This window comes from Atta colombica, unplaced genomic scaffold (genome assembly GCF_001594045.1).
Source record: "Atta colombica isolate Treedump-2 unplaced genomic scaffold, Acol1.0 scaffold1, whole genome shotgun sequence".
Lineage (NCBI taxonomy): Eukaryota > Metazoa > Arthropoda > Insecta > Hymenoptera > Formicidae > Atta > Atta colombica.
In genome coordinates, this window is record NW_017259183.1 from 4577899 (window position 1) to 4595735 (window position 17837).

The window sequence follows — 17837 nt, forward strand, 5'->3', positions numbered from 1 at the left end:
TTTATATACGTATATACATTTGTCATACAGTGTATAATTTAAAAAACTAGACATTAAAAATGCGTTATATCATACGTAACGGTGCAGTTATTTATTATTCGCTATGAATTATTCTCGTGGTTGATTCGTTCATTGGCCCGACTACGCTTGAAATATGTCCAGGTGCTTCGTTTCGACCGTTAGGCATTTTTTTATACGTCTACGAACCAGGCGATGAATTAAAGGATCTGCGTTTTTCCTTGATCGTCTACGTTCTCTTCATCCATCCGACGGTGGACGGCGTCGCGTTCCACGTTTTGCACGGGGTATCGTAATTAGGAAGACATTACTCAAAGCTCCTCTTTCCCCGAGGAGGATCACTTCTCTCCTGCAGTCCTCTCTCTTTGGCTGCCTTTGGCTTCGGGGGCGTACGATTATTCACTTCTATGCGAAGGACGCGATTCGAGAAATTATTAGTAAATTACTGTACGGCTACGCACATGACTCTCTGTCACGCCCGTGCCAACCGAGATGATGAAGGGCAAACTACCCCCTTACGCCACATAATGCCCGGTTCTTTCATATACATTAGTTTTCGTCCATCAATTTTGTGATTAAGCGGTATCATCGTTGTTATCAATTTATTGCTTATATTTTCAATTCCTTAAAAATATCATAACTTTGAAAACATTCAGGAGAAATAAAAGAATCTATTTATTGAACGCTGTCTTTATTTACACTAAGAAAAAAATGGCCTAAGTTTAAATCAATATTTATTTGAATACTGCCAACTAAACATTTACTTGTAATAAATAAGTACGTACTTAATTAAAAGAAATAAATGACTCAAATTAATGTTTTTTGTACCAAATAAATATATTTTTATGTTTAATAAATATATAGTTGGTACTATTCAAATGAATATTTATCGAAATTTAGAATATATTTTTTTCTCAGTATATGTATTGTAATGTTACTTCATTTTACAGATTGCAATTTTTAATTAGAAATTAAAATATATACGAAATCAATTTGAATGAAGTCAACATAGATGTAATCATTATTGGAAAGAAATTGGAAAGAATATAAAAAAATATTTTTATTAATAGTAATTGTAGATAGATTCTACATACATTCACATTCGAAAACAGATGATTCAATTAACGCTTGACACCAGCGTGCATTTTTTTAACATTCGAGATCGAGGAGCGTCAGCAATTTACCAAACTCAAACGTGGTTTTCGCCGCATTCTTTATACACCGCGCATTAATATCGTCGGTGATTAGCTTGGACTTCAGGCCCACCTCATCTCATTTATCCCCCTTTTTTCTCCTCCTGGCCGTTTGATACCACAAGTCATTAAACCCTGTAGATCGGCCTGTCTTTCCTTCCACCCTTCTATACTCCTCGTCTCTTCGTCTGACGATTGCCCTGGGCACTCGGAGATTCTGAATGCTGATAAAACGACAGGGCTCTTTGCTCCGGATGGTAAGAAATCCTCAAGGATTAGTTTATTAATGGCCATCGGGCGTAATTATCGGCTGCTCGGCGTCAAGATGAATATTTCGATGATCGTTCCGCCCAGTGGCTGTGCTGTTTTCGCGATCGTGATCTACATAGTTCTTTTTTTCTGGCCTCGGTACGTTCACTTATCGTCACTTATCGTCTACCTTCCGCTCGCGATGCTCGCGATCGCACTTACATTTGAAGTAATAATTTAAATAGACATCTTTCATGAGTTGTAGCGAGGCCATAGACTCTCTTCGAAATTCGTTTCGAAATTGAGAAAATAAGAAAATAATATATACGATAAGTTAGAGAAATCCGATCTTCTTGCTTATGTTCTTTCTCTCATCTTCGCACAATAATCCTTCAATCATTTCAGTTTTCGGAGCGGAATTTTGATTGGAAGGTGGGAAGGTCCATTTAATCAGCAGATTTATTAAGTCGACAAATAAAGCAAATTTCAATATATAATAATTGCAATTACTCTCGCCTAAAGTCATTATCCTTTTATTATCTACTTATTGTACGGACAGTTTAATTAATGCTCAAAAATGAAATTCTTCTAGGGACATATTATTTTTAAAAATATCAGAAGGTTTGCGGTTTATCGCCGTGTTTTTGTTCATTATTAATGCAATAGACGACGATAATCCACAAATTTTTTGGTGTCTTTAAAAACAATATATAATATGTCCCTAAACAAATACTTTCTATTAAAAATGTTTATTTCAAATTTTTGACACACTATTTTCTTGTACCTAAAAAACATCTAACATAGAAAGTATTTATTTTTATTATATATTTACACACACAGATGCGCGCGCGCACACACACACACACACACACACACACACACACACACACACACACACACGTATACATATCTCTTTTTATAAAATTATTTTATATAACTTATTTTGCTGAATTATGATATCTTGTTTCATCTTGATTAATATAATGTTTCTTTGTTTATAATTTATACGCCACCTGCTTTCCCCCTTTCTACCAGTTTATAAATATTTACCTTGAATTTCTGAAAATCTCAGACAAAGTTTCACAACGCGAGATCACCACAAGCAAGACGGCCAGCCTCGTTTGGTGTTGAATTACATCGCTAGTCTGCTTCGAAGAAAGCCTTCATCGTGTGAAGATGACACCGGTTAGGATATCAGAAATTTTTTTACATTCTTCTTGAAAACGGATTAAAAAAGAATTTGATTTAGTAAATATATGAATATTCGCTGCATTTCTTTTTATCTGCATTGTATATCTTTTATTTAAAAATTGTGTATCATATCTTTTCTTTTTTTTTTAAATGAATTGGGAATCAATCGCTCTTTTGTTTAGCATAATATACATGTAATAATAGTGGCATAATGACTGCAAACAAATGTAAATACAGCAATGCGTAACGAAACCTTCCTTCACAGTTGTTCTTTATTTTTGTTTCCTCGTGCTTGCTTTTTTGTGTCGACATTAAGCGGCTGCTGCCCAGGAAAAAAATCGTGCTACCTGTTAACTAAACAAAAACTCATTGTTACATCGAAATTTGATTGATAGTATTTGAAAAAAATCCCGACAAATAATATTTACATAAATCATATCGAAAGTCTTGTTTCTCGACAAGCATAAATTATCATATTAAAATATTAAATTATTATTGATAATCTTAATTGTCTTCCTAAAAGATTTGTTCTACAAATTCTCTTTTTCTCTTTTACATTTATATATAAAACATTTATATACAAAAAATATAAAATATTTATCTTTGATTAAATTTTTATAAAGAATCCATAATTACGAAGGACTTTCATATTCGATAATTATAACTATAAGTATGTATATACAAGTATGTATAAAACTTTTAATTTTTTTTATCCTTACATAATCTATCTCTCGCGTGCATCGACTACTTAATAATCACGTTACGCGGTCTATTATTAAAAAATGTGAAGCACAGAAAATTAAAATGGTCTCGACGTTACCAAAGCTGCAGTTACAGTGCAAAAAAACGCAAATCACGAAAATAGCGATTCGGCGACGTAGTTGACGCGCGACGACAGCCCGCCAGGTATAATGAGATTTTGCCGGAAGTCGCGTCGAAGGAGGAGCGAAGGAGGCTGAAGTGAACCCCCGAGTCGGCGTTGTTCGTCCACAACAGAAGCGCGGTTTTCTTGAAGGGGCGCGGGGCCTCCATGAACGAATCTAATTAAACGCTAAATTGTTATTTTAAGTTTAATAACAACCATAATGATCTCGCGCCCGAGCTGGGGCTCTGTTATTATCCAGATTGCATATTTTCTGGTAGATTAAGTTCCTTAAGCGAAGGGAGAGCTGCGCTGCCGGCAAGAGAGGAAGAAGCTCTTCGGATGAGCAACCGAGCTTGATGCAACCGAGAGAAGCGAGGAATCTTGCCTGGTGGCGGTGCAACTCCAATTGCAAACTGTATCTCGCGGCATATGTAACCGGGCCAATTATACCGTGTTGTTGCTTTGAAGAATCTGAGAAATATATTCAACTTATATAAAATAGAAACGAGGAGAAAAATTCTACACTGAAAAAAAATATAGTCAATTTTAATAAATATTTAGTCGAATACTGCCAACTGAATATTTATTCAATATAAAGATATATTTATTTGATACAAGAAATGTTAATTTGATTTAACAATCATTTTTTTTTATTTATTTACTGTAAGTAAATTTTTAGTTGGCAGTATTGAACTGAATATTTATTAAAATTAACTATATTTTTTTCTCAGTGTGTATATATATATATGTATGTGTATATATATACGTTGAAAGAAAAGATTGGCAGCAATTTGATGGCAAAATGTGTCACAGCATTTTTTATTGGTACAGCCAATTTTTGGTTACGTTAGCCTTTCGAAAAATGCCATATTCAGCCAATCTTTTGTAATTAATTCTATTTAAAAATGTATATTTTACAATTGAAAATATTTTATTTATCACTGAAAGTCATAACGCAAAATTAAAATTATCTGCAAAATGTATTATATTAATACGAAACATACCGTAAAAAGACTCGAGTTATTTCGATGGCGACTATAACGAAATAATATAATTGCAAATGTTGATGGTTCAGTGAATGAATCTCTCGCTGCTTTCGAGCACCTACATACACGTGATGGCATTTAACGCTAATTCTGTAGCTCTCGCGAGTATGGTACGTGACATTCTCGGAGAACGATTCGTCATTTCTCCTACTGTCACGTCATTCGATGGTGAACACGGTGCAGCAATGCATTTCTTACTGTCGCGAGTAAACGTACGTTTCTTCCTCTCTCGCACCATTTCTCTCAGTTCTCCCTTTCATCGCCCTCCGTTACGCGACGACAATTACACCATTGCGGTCGGAAAAACCATTGGCGAAATACACGAGTGCGGTATGCGACCGTGGCAAAAATAAACGCCTCTTTACAAACTCGTGCGTACAACTATACTGATAAGAAAAGCTGATATATGTCGCGGCACTTGCTATTAATCGCGTGCGTTGCTCCTCGAACTAGAATGAAATTACTTGAAAAATCTAATTGACTTTGATTTTATGTTTGGCAAAATGAGAGAAAGAGAGAGAGAGAGAGCTATATAACAATAAATACACACTCTATACATGAATCTGTATATACATTTATCTATATCTTTGTATCTATTTCATTTGTCCTTATTTTAGTCTGTTGTATAATATATATGTCTTAAAAATATTAATGTTATTTAATAATATAAATTGTACATACAGGATGTATCTGAAATAACGTCCACTAATCATACAGTGCTATTCCTAATAAAAAATTGAGTCCTCGACCATTTTGCAATTTTCGCAATAGTTAACGAGACATTAATTTATAAACATTGCCGAATAAACAGATAAAATAAACAGATAAAATATATATATAAGGCAATTTTAAGATATTTTACCTTTATATTCTCAGTGTTCTTTGTGAAATATTTTGAAGATGTTTTTTAAAGAATTCTTAAAGATATCTTAAAGTTGTTTTACACATCGATTTTAGACTTATTGGCTCATTGGATAAAAAAAAATATTGCGACAATTGTAAAATAGTAGAGAACTTGTCGACTCAGTTTTTTATTAGGAATAGCACTGTATGATTAGTGAGCGTTATTTCAGATACACCCTGTATATAATAATATGTATAATACACTATTATTATTTCTGTGGCAACGTCAATATTTTTGTAAAATAAAAATCATATATATATATATATATAGATAATCATTATTAATATAAATTAAAAAATTCTATTCATATAAATAATGTACAACATCGTAAGTAAAATGAATTTCATACAACAGAAGTGTAAATTCCATTATATAGAAAAGAGAAAAATAGAAAGAGAAGATTTCTAATGAAGCTCTCATTTGGTAAGACGCACCGAGTAGGCACAACTATGCTCGTAGCAATTATCTCATTGCAATTAGAGAGGGCTACGTATCTCCGAGAAAAGAGGATTCCGCGGGCAAAACGCGATCTCCTCCTTTAAACGAATTGTCGTCGTCAGTGCTTCAAGAATGCTCTACCAGCATCCTTCTTATGGTCGAGTTAGCCGGGTATAGGAAGTGTTCTCTTCTCTCTTCTCCCGTTCTAATGGCGGCATCTAAAAAGTGCCGGCGAGTTTGCCAATTAAGAAACACTATCCGCAATACACGATTGTGGTTGGTCCAGCGGTAGAAATGCACTAAATCGAGTTGACTCTTAAAGCCATATTCAGATATTAATTATTATGCGAGCCGTGCGCACCATTTTGCCACGAGTGATTTAAATCATCAGTAAGAACGATCGACACGAAAAATCGTCCCAGTATTTTATTCGCGTGCCGCCTTTCCTTTTCTCTGCACCGCAAAAGAAACGGGAAAAAGTTTCACTCAAAATGGTAACGCGTAAATTCTCTCCCAATACCGAAACCGGATGAACTTTCACCGAAGAACCCCCTGGAGGATAGTGACGCGGCTTCCTTTGGAATTTCATGGCGTCAATTATCCACCATATATATAGAAGTAGAACGGAATGTGTCATAGAGTTCTGCTTTGTATTAAGTGTTAAATGATCGCTAAATGATTGTATAAAATTTTTGCGTTGCGTTAAATATTTCTTTTTTTCCTTTTTTCACTTTATGTAACTTGAAAACCCGAAATTACTTCTCTTATCAAATTAATTAATATTGTTAAAATATTAAATAATTATTAAATAAATTTTAAATAATCTAGTATTTGTATTTTCAATTTTTAAATATATTTCGATTGTCCTTAAATTGACATCCTTTCTTTTCTTACTTATTGCAGGTTCTCCTTGCGAGCACGATGGTATTTGCGTGAACACGCCCGGATCCTTCGCCTGCAATTGCACGCAAGGATTCACGGGTCCGCGATGCGAGACGAATGTGAACGAGTGCGAGTCGCATCCGTGTCAGAATGACGGTTCCTGTCTGGACGATCCTGGGACCTTTCGATGCGTCTGCATGCCTGGTAAGTACGTCGCTCTCTATAATTCATCTCACGGTATTTGCGGATAATTACGTGTCCCTTTGACGTCGCGTCCCGCACTTTTCTCTCTCGAGAGCAGCGATACATCTCTTCGCACGTCCTGCATATCCCAAAAGGGACACCGCATAATTCCCTTCACTTCCTCGCGTGACCATGAACGTGACGCGTCGCGTTTGGAAACACACTTCGGTCGCTTTTATGATGGCAATTTCTTTTTGTACCGTTTACGTTTCGCGCAAGTATAACTTGTATACATATATCGATCACCATGTTACACATATTTCGTTTCGCATGCTTTTTGATCGTTTCATGTGAAGTTTGTCGTGAAAGTTGTAATTATTTTCGGAAGTGCTCGCTTCCCTCCCGAACATGGATCATTTATTTTCGCGGTCCTGTCGTTCGAAACGACGATGCATTTTTATGTTTTCGCGTGAGACATTTCTTACAAAAGTGAAGTAGTTCCTTCCGTTGGAAAGTTTATCTTTCCTTATATGATAATAGTCGCATCATTACCTCGATAAATAATCAGCTAAAAGTGTAGATAATCAATTTTGAACCTTAGTTGAAACTTAACAATATTAATAGTAACAAAAAGATTAAGAAAGCTTCTTGTTAATTTGAATTGTCTAGAATGAGACTCAAATTCGCTTTTTCAGTTAAGTTTCAAAGTTTATAAAGATGGATTAATAGTTTTTATTTCAAGGTGCCAATATTTTTGCAACTAACGCCTGTTTCTATCAATTTAATTTTAATGTCGGTTCGACTGACTCTCCATCTTCTAATTCTAAGAATTAAAAAATAAATGAAGAGTAAGTTCAACTGAGATTAAAGTTAATCTACTCTCTAAATTTTTTGGAGTGAAATTTTCACTCTAATCCTGGAGTCATTGACCAATTCACTCTGGAGGAAGTATTCACTTTAATAACATAAATTCTTTCACACTAAGACAAAAAATGAAAAGTTTCATTCTTATTTTTGAAGTGAAATTGTTAGTGCTCTAAACTTCACTTCAACTTAAAGTGCAGAAATCTCGCCAAATCATGCTTAAGTCTTCTCAATTCTTGTTCTCGTACAAATGCCGTTTATAATTGCGATTATTAATTGTATCTAGTTGTTTTGAGTGTATGAACAATGTCAAGTGTTCGACAAACTCGGGAATGAATCTATCAGAGGTAAGCCTGTTTATACATTTGTACATACATAAGATAGAAATCAAAAGGATACGAAGGTTAAGATATTTTGTATAAGTACTTTAGGATAATAAAAGAAAATTAATTCCTATTGAAAACGTTAATAAAATGTAATAAATCGAAATTCATATCTTCTTTAATCTTTAATATGTTTGTATTCCTGTACAGAAAAGTACTTAGAGATTTCAAGACTTAGTCAAAAAATGCCTGCGAACTTTATGATTAAGTTACAAAACATCTTCCCCCCGAGAAAAGCCACTCTTTTTAAAATTGAAAAATAAATCCAAACGAGGACCGAACAATTTCACTCTTTTGAAAAATGAAATTTCGTTCCACTTTGGTGGTATTTTCATGAATATTTGGAGTGACTGTTCACTCCAAAAAAGTGAGATTTCAGTCCAAGAAATTTAGAGAGTACATTGATAGCAATTTGAAACGAGCGTAAGACTGAGTTGCATTTTCGCGGGAAATTGAGGAGATGCGAGATGCGAGATGTGAGACGCGCGAAAAGACGCGATCCGCCGCGCGCGATAGGCGGCCGGTTGCCGCCGCGCCACGTAGCTGACGTAGCTGACGTAGCACGGAGGACCTCGGGCTCCGACCCAAGGCCCGCACTATGTCGTCTGTAAATTCTTCCGAGATGACAGTGCGCCGCATTATCTGATACACAAGAGCTGTGGCGGAAGGGCAGCGACCGGCAACTCGTTTGCTGTTTTAACATCGGCGCGCCGCCGTAAGTCAGCCTTAATTGTTTGACTGGTGGAACGCGATCTATCTCTCGATCCGTTAAGAGATCAGTCTCTTCAAGGGACTCGAACGTAAAGCCGCGAGAGATCGCACGATATCGATAATCGATATAATCGATAGCGGATGCACGTTATCATCGAGATCATGGAATCGTACAAACGGCGGAGGAGGTCTCTGATTTTCTCAAGTCCACATTTATTTACGATTACAAGTACGAATTCCCTTTTTAAGATAATCACTGGTGATTATTGGAGGACATAAATATTCGTGGATTAAATAATAATCAAAGATGAACGTCGTTAAATTGAAATTCTTTTAATACTGTAAGTTTTTGTAGTTACATTGTATGTAGATTGGAAAAGCATAAAAATCAAACTAATTTATTGTTGCTAGCTAAAGTTTCAAGCGAAAGCACTTTAATTATAAAATGTACAATATGATTCTACGAAATTATAATTTTATTTATATATATGTACTATCTTTCAATCAACTTTAAATATTAGATACGAATTGCAAATATACTGATAATACAATGTAGTATAAAATGACTGTCTATTGTTACATAGGCTCAGTTTTTTAAAACGGTAAAGCGTTAGAAGATAAATAATCCATAATTCCATTTGCTGGCAAAGCATTTCTCTTCTTTTTAATTCTGCGATTTTTAATGTGGAAAAGGTCAAGATCAATTTTACACAGAAATTAAATATCTCTTCTGATGCCAATGGCAATTGTTTAGCAGTAGTTGGCAGTAATTGTAACAACGCGAGTGCCTCGCGCATCCCGCGGTGCGACAAACGGAGATTTTTAACGCGATGAATGAGAAGTCGAGATGCCAAAGTAGCGATGATTAATTATGAACGTTTGAATGCTTTTTGTTTTTTTTTTTTTTTTCTTAAGCAAGAGGAGCACAGACTCTTACATAACGCATAATGCATAAGAAAATGAATCAATTAAAATCGTTTGTTTCCTTCCTTTCCATGAACTAAAGGACTCTGGTTGATTTTCTTATGCCTTATACATTCCCCGCTTTATTCTCATATTCTTTTTGCGTTAATTAATAACATCGATTTACAATTCATGCAATTTTTGGTGAAAAGAAATCCTTTATCATCTTTGTTGTGAATTGCTGAGGGTGATTAATTTGTGGGATGAATTGTCGGAAGATATCGTCTAATTAAGGAAACTTGTCTCATTATAATATTCTTTATCTTCAACCAAGTGTTTTTATTGAGCAATATAACCGTTTTCATATTTAATATCCGAAGATAATTTATTATTTACTATTTATTTGCAGTACTACAGTAAAATCTTAATAGTAAAATTTGACAATTAAAATTGCCTTTTTTAGTATCAGTATTAAGAGAGTTATTCAATACCTGCACTCATATTTTACACAAAATTGTGACAACAAAACATGTTGGAGTTACATTACTTATTTACTGTTTATATCGAGAATTGTTATATTAAAGAATACAGTCGAATGAAATGTCTTCAACATCAAAGAGGAGTCGTGCTGAAAAGGAAGGGCGGAGGAAATCGGGAGTTCAAAAAAGTGAGATAACAAAAAATTAGGGACTCTTTCTCGAATAGACTCTCTGGCAAGGTTGAAGGGTGGGATGAACGAGGAAAGGGGCGAGCATAAAATATGATAGCGGGATTCGCGAAATATGAGACCGAGACGACGGGATCCGTTGCCCCGGGCCTCCATGGGCCTCCATGCGGACACAAAGGCTTATCTTGTCCCTCAGCTTACTCCGCCATTTTGGTATTCCACCTCCGCCTTCCCACTTCTTCCTTCTTCTTTCACCTCATCCTGCGCCTCCTTGGGTTCATTCTCGTCTTTTTCGTCTCTTCTTGTGTCGACCCTTCGTCGAGCCTTACGTCGTGCCTTCCTTTCTTGTCGGGACCCGCTGTCCCGTAAAAGGATCCGCTAAGTAGCGCTAAGAGGTTCGAGGAAAGAGGATCCTCGAGCATTCAGAATTTTGCACGACGGATCCGCAGCATCGGTGTTTTGCACGTATTATATCTAGCCTTTGTAATTGTTGGCGCGGCTCCTCCGCATCTCTGTTTCGCGTTGTGCGCGTAATGAGAGAAGCTTTTCTCCATCGAGAGGAGAAATTAGATCTGGATCACGACCGTTGCGAGATATCATTATTCTTCTGAATCAGTGCCCCCCCCCCTCCCCTCCCCCTCCAAGACGCTCCGATGTTGAACGTTCGACAGATTGTTGAACATCCGTGATATTCTTTGAAACGAAAGAAGTAAAATTTGCGCTCTTAAATAGCAAGTTCGTTCGAGTTAAATCTTGGGAATCTCAGTTTTAATCTCAAATTTCTATTTTAATAAAAGTGTTAGTTATATAGTTGGCATATATTATATTTTTAACGTTCTTGTTTTGTTCCAATATTTAATTTGTTTGTATGTGCTGTAATAGATGTTATATCTTTAATTAATCATTTTTATTATCAATTATACATGATTATATTACGAATCGGAATCTTGCCAAATATATGCAGATACATCATATTGTGGATATCACAGGAGGTATTCGTCATATTGTGCTCTCGCGTACATAAAGTGAGTTTATGATCATCCGCGTATATAATAAAGAGGAGGAGTGGCACGAGATCTTCCAGTGTCATTGACGTACGAGGGCAATTACGGCGCTATTGCGTTTTCTACCGGGCGATCTGATAGTACTGGCTCTCTTCTTGGCTGATGAATGCTCGTGCGATGCGCACTTCGTAGGCTGCAGTCCTGAAAAATGTAGATTAATAAATCGGTAGCGCGGCGAGCGATATGCCGCGAATTACATCAACTCGCTATTAAACAACACAGAAATATAATGAGTCGGTCCTTTCAACCGACAGTTGTTAAATTGCATACACGATTCTCTGTGTCGACTATCATTATGCAATAATGACGTGAGGTTCTCTGAATTACGACTGGTTGCTTGATATTTTAACGAGAAAGGCTTGAGTGACCTTACTAAGTAAGTTATTTCTTGCTCCAGATTTCAACATAGTTTAATAAGTCTTATCGATCATAATAAAACAGCATGAAACTATTATTTCTTAAAATTTAATATATGTGTAAAATATTGCAATGAGTATGAACGTGAATTAACATTAATAAAGCAATTATTTATTCAAATACTAAAGAACTTAACTTAAGAACAGGGTGTATTTATCGCAAAAATTATATAGGTTTATGTTTAACTTAAAACTTTAGTAATGATCTCTCTTGTGACATGCTTAGAATTCTGCCGTAAGTCAGACTCATCTACTTTCGCAATGTTCTAGTTGCTCGACCGTAGTTTGTGTGAATGAAGATGACATAAAGTTAGCGTCGCGCGGGATGGCATTACAAATCGCCGCGCAAATATTCTAACACACAATGTGAAACAATGTTATCCGCCATGCCATCACGCGTTCATGCACTTCCAGGTGTTCACACGGAACAGGAATTCGCGAGACGGATAGTCTTCTTCCTCAGGTAGTGCGTATCTCTTAAGATCCTCAAAGATACTTACTTAAAGTCAGTTTCCACTTTTCGCTGACTTGCCGAAATTAAAACAATCGCGTTTTCATTCGCGTTTTCATTCGCGTTTCTCAGATCTCGCCTTTTGTATTGGTGATCCAGAGATAATCGATCGTACAAGTATCATTAAAAAAGGTGTAAAAAGTGCCGCAGGGCCGAATTGTAATCGAGACATATTTTATTGTCACGCGCAATCTGTGAGTTTTTCTTTTTTCTCTCGACTCTGTCTCTCTCATTCTCATGCCATTTCTTTTATGACGCGCATCGCGGAAGATTTGTTATCCCCAGACCAAGAAGGAGATATCTCAATATTCGCAGCTTGATACACTGTGCTGCATATCTCGAAGGAGTTCTGCCATCGAACACGGACGGGTATTTGTATGATATACGTTAGTAAAGATATAGATTGCTACGATCCAGAAGCCTTGCATTGTCGCAAGAGGCACAATAACTGCCACGTTTTGTTACTTTTCAACCCTTATTTCGCGTTGCGCTCTTTTCTCATGATTTCTTTTTCCCTTGCAATAGATTTAACCGCACCTCTTTTCTTGACTTTCTAAGATGCTGGAACTTCAACTTTTGCGAATTGCAATGAGCAATAGATGTCATCAACGAAGAACTCCATATTTACAACAGAGAAAAGATTTATTGATTAGTTGGAGAAATGTATATTATTAAATTATATTATTTAAACATACTCATTTAATAATTTTTTTTATGTAATTATAGGTTATCTTAGTCACAATTTTATTATAGATTTCATATTTATTATATTCGCAAAATGCTTATTGCATTACTTGCGATATTTTTATATGTACAATATACACACCAGTGAGATTGGTATATTTTGAGAACAATACTAACATTATCTTTGACTGAAATCATTTTAATTGACATATTCAGTCACGTTCGGAAACCTCGCGTGATTGTTAGTTTGAGACTTGCTTGCGAGAGCCTTTAGCGAAGTTTGGACTAATTAAGTGGGCATAGTTCGCCTCGCGAAATGAAGTATTCATCCATTGTTTCTTTTCGGTCGACAAGAAAGACAGCAAGTTAGTTGTCGAAACAGAGGTGGATGCGCCAACTGTCAGGAGTGACGGCACCCTCCCGGGCGAAGGAGACGCGCGCATTTATTGTCCAGATCTCTTTTGAATGCTCTTTTCACGGACATCGCGATTTCCTTTTTCTTCCGCGTCCCTCCGCGCGCATGTTCGATTCTTCGGTCACTTCATCATTCCACCGCCGAAAGATGTCGATGCCATTTTTATCGCACAGCTTGAGGAACAATACATGCTGCGATCTTAGGATCGTTGCCCTGCCCCGAATAATATCTGATTTATGCCTGAACAGAAACCTAATTCTGAACATTAAAGATTTTCCTTGCGTCCCTAACTTATATTAATTTGTATTAATAATAATTAAGAACTTATATTATTATAGTAAACTATATGTAACTACATTATTTGTATAAACAAGAAAATTGATCATCGTTAGTTTAGTTATTTTATTATTTTTTGTATACTCGATAAATTGTATTTTTTAATAGAAGACAACAAAAGCTTTTGTAAGAATCGACTTCGCAATATAGAAATTGTTGACGTATTTACAGTTATATAAATACGGTGCCATAGTTAAAAACGTCGAGGAGGCCCGCCAAGATTCTATCTGAGCTTATCCAACACGCCCGTTAAGTCTTCCGGCGGACTTTATCCGCTTGATCTGCGCTCACAAGTTCTTTCTTCAGCTCCTCATCCCCTCACCACTTGCACTGGCCTGTCTTCTTCTACGATTGTACTTCCTTTGTTCATTTATATCTCTTCTTCGTCCAAATTTTCGTCAAAATTAGACGGAAAAGTTTCAAAAAGATGGCATCTAAATGATCCAGATAATTGATCCAACAAAGCTAGAAAAATAAGATAAATTTTAAAGATGAAATTTTTGTTCATGAAAGAAGTGAGATAAGAAAGAAGAAATTTCTCTCTAAATCATTCATGGTTATTACAAGTCTGATTATCATGATTGATAATGCCACTTTTCAAAATTTAAAAAATTTATTTATAATGATATTACATTACTATTAAAGTAAAAAGGAATTTGTTTTCTAATAATGAATAGGCTGCTAAAAACGATACTTTTATTTTTCGAATTTTCTATTAATTTTACTAAACTTATATGTATAGTTTAATAGTTTACACAAATTACCAAACACATGAAGATCCAAGTACTATAAAATAACTAAGATAGCAAAACACACATACGAACGAAACAAAAGGTTAGAAGTGACTCGAAAAGAGGGAAAGATCGCGAAGTAAGAATGTCTCGAGCCGTTTCGTTACTAACAAGCCGGATTGTCTCTCAGCAAGACGCCATATGCCATTCTGTGCATCTTCTTCGTCCGGGCATCAGTCACTCTTGCAATCGTCATCAGAAACCTTGACGACGTCATAGAATCTTACATATGTGTGCATGCGTATATGCCTGCGTACGTGCACGTGGTCCAACGATGCCTTGTGTTTTGCCTCGGAGCACTCGTGATATATGGCCGCCATGAACGAGACGGACACACCGCGCCTTCTGGGTAACGTGTCTCTTCTGCATGTTCCTCCGCTCGTTATTTCCTGCGTTTCTTTTTCTACTCGACAGTGCACTACCGGCAGGAGTTCTTAGACGGAGGAAAAAGTCCGAAATGAATACTGGCTTTATAAGTGAGACGAATAGCGTTCAAAAGTGACATCAATAAAATTATTCTTCCATGGGCATATAGGTAACATTTCCTATATATTTTATGTAGTATATATAATAAAAGATAATTCCTTGTTATACGATACGATTATATTAATATATTTCTATTTTTAATGATATTTTTATTAATGTAAATTGTATTGCCCGGAAACTTCGTGCCGACTAATCTATATAATTTAATAAATGTATACTAAAATTTAAATTTTCTGCGTTTCAATTTTCCTTCAACATCGGCACGAACTTTCCGGACAATCCAATATTAATAAATTTATGTCTAAAAAATTAAATTTGTTTAAATCAAATAATCACATACGTATCTTTTTTATTGAATTCAACAGTTGTATCCATTGATATCGCCAAATTGATATTAGAGAGAGAATTGTTCAAGCATCCTTATTTAAATTTACAGAACTGGTCCTTATTCTGGGTTCGTTATTATATGTTAGCAATGAACACGGTGTTTGAATACATTCTCGCGCATTGGAATCTCAACTTTTCGACGAAGCGCGCTTTTCGCTGGCTCCATTCGAAACCAACGCATCATTGTGACGAGGAAATTGGTCTTCGCAAGTCGACGAACCGCGGCCAATGGAATTACGTCCGTTCTGACGCTGACAAAGGGCAGTCTGATTTCTATGGGACGAATTCCCTTCGCCGGTGACTATGCCGGCTCTTTCGTTGGCGTTTGTCCCCTCCTCGTTCCTCCCTGTCGTGGAAATAGCCAATTTAAAGGTACAACGGGATCAACATGCGTGCGTGCGTACGTGCATGCGTGTGTCCGTGCATGTGCAAGAAAGTGCGCGGAGTCGCATACAAATGCAGCTTTAAATGCAGTCCCTAGGCCCCGCCGATGGTACCATTCCACACGGAGGATGATTTCCTTTGCACCGCTTTCAGCGTAGGTCGCGTCGGCTCGACCTCTCTTCCCGCCTTCGTCGAGGAGAGTCGCGATCGTAAACCGGAGCTGGCAATGAATCCAGAACGAATCGGGAGTGCTTTCGACACGATATCTTTGACGAAGGAGAAGTCAACTCGGGATGACTTCGAATGAATCGCGAAAGAGATGCGAGAGCTTAATCAGAAAGCGTTATTGTTCTATTTTCATCTTTAGATTTATGTTGCAACCGCACACAATTGCTTTCAATTATTCTGTAAAAATACTTTAGCTAATCAAGAATTCTGTTTTTGAAGTTTATCAAGAACTGTTTTTTTTTTTCATTTTGTCCATCTAATTTCCATATATTTCCGTTAATGTGACTGGGGATGATGTAAAGTCCGATCTACGTAATGCGTTATCTACAATGTACGGAGATGTAAGAAATTAATCAATCACAATCGATTATTCTTCTCACATTCGATGTGATCGGTCAGTTTCTTACTCTTACTTCTTGTAGAAGACGCAGAACGCGAGTTGCTTCAACAACCAATATCAATCAATTTTAAAAGTAACGCTTTGAGATTGACAGCAATAAGCTTGCAATTAAAGCTCTAAATATAATAATATAAAGTAGCGCAAAAGTCCTCCATTTTCGACTAACTATACCATATACCAATATTAACCATATCGTATACTAATAATACTAAGCGCTTATTGGACAGACAACTAGATCGAAAATGGCGGTCGAAACAGCCAATAGGAAAGTTGTCGATATTTCAGCTCAGATAAAAGGATTGTACTTTGGTATCTAGAGCTTTACTTGCAACCTGCGATTCCTGCGTCTTATGTAGATCGAACTTAGCACTGGTTTCTCGGATACGAAGGCGAAGGTACAACGACACTGGACACATTGTTCTGTCTCACGGTTATTTATCTCAAATCTCTATCGCCAAGTTCTACGCCTATCGTGGCACTTCGGCATATATCGTAAAATAATAAAAAAGAAAAAGAAAACCTGGAAGACGGAGAAGAAAAAAGTTATAAAATCACAGAACAAGATTCTACATCTTCAAGACTGCACTTCGTATATTGTCTTTGTGCGGGAACGACATTTGTATCAAATCTCGAGATAACCGCTATTATAAATATCAACTTTTAATCTGGCATAAGAGAAAATTTTCAAAAAGTAAATCTTTTTATAAATTTGCATGTTATAAAAAAATACATTTTTCCTGCTATAAAAAAATTAATTAAAAAATTCTTATTAATAAGAGGAATAAGGAGATAACACACATTTGTGTTCCAAAACTTTGTAATTCAATGAATCATGTTATACCTTTATAGAATATTAATATTAGACAACGTCAAAATATCATTTTGATTTTTATAAAAAACATGAGATGACCTTTACTCGATACATCACACTCGCTGTAACAACGTACAGTTCAACTACAAGTCAAGGGTACGGTATCTAATTTACTGTCGTCCGTAGAGGTCAGAGTCATTGATATTCCACGGATCGGCGGATCGAACAGGAATCGCGGCCTCGGTCGGGATCTCCACGTCCATCCGGGATCGATAATTTTCTTCCGCGGGGAACACGATGTATGGCCCTGTATCGTCGACGGCATCGATCCGTCTGATCCACCGCTATATCGATGTACCGTTATACGGCGAACGGGCGTATGATGGCAAAAGAGGCGGGAGACAATCCTAGATTCCTGCTGATAACA

At 36.3% G+C, this 17837-nt stretch overlaps 1 protein-coding gene across 1 annotated transcript in view; it reads left to right on the forward strand.

Moving 5' to 3' along the window:
* LOC108687858 (neurogenic locus Notch protein) overlaps positions 1–17837 on the forward strand; it is a 298611-nt gene that overhangs the window by 210708 nt on the left and 70066 nt on the right. The window contains exon 8 of the mRNA XM_018193906.1: positions 6808–6990. Within this exon, the coding sequence (XP_018049395.1) occupies positions 6808–6990 (183 nt within the window). The remainder of the gene's footprint in view (positions 1–6807; positions 6991–17837) is intronic.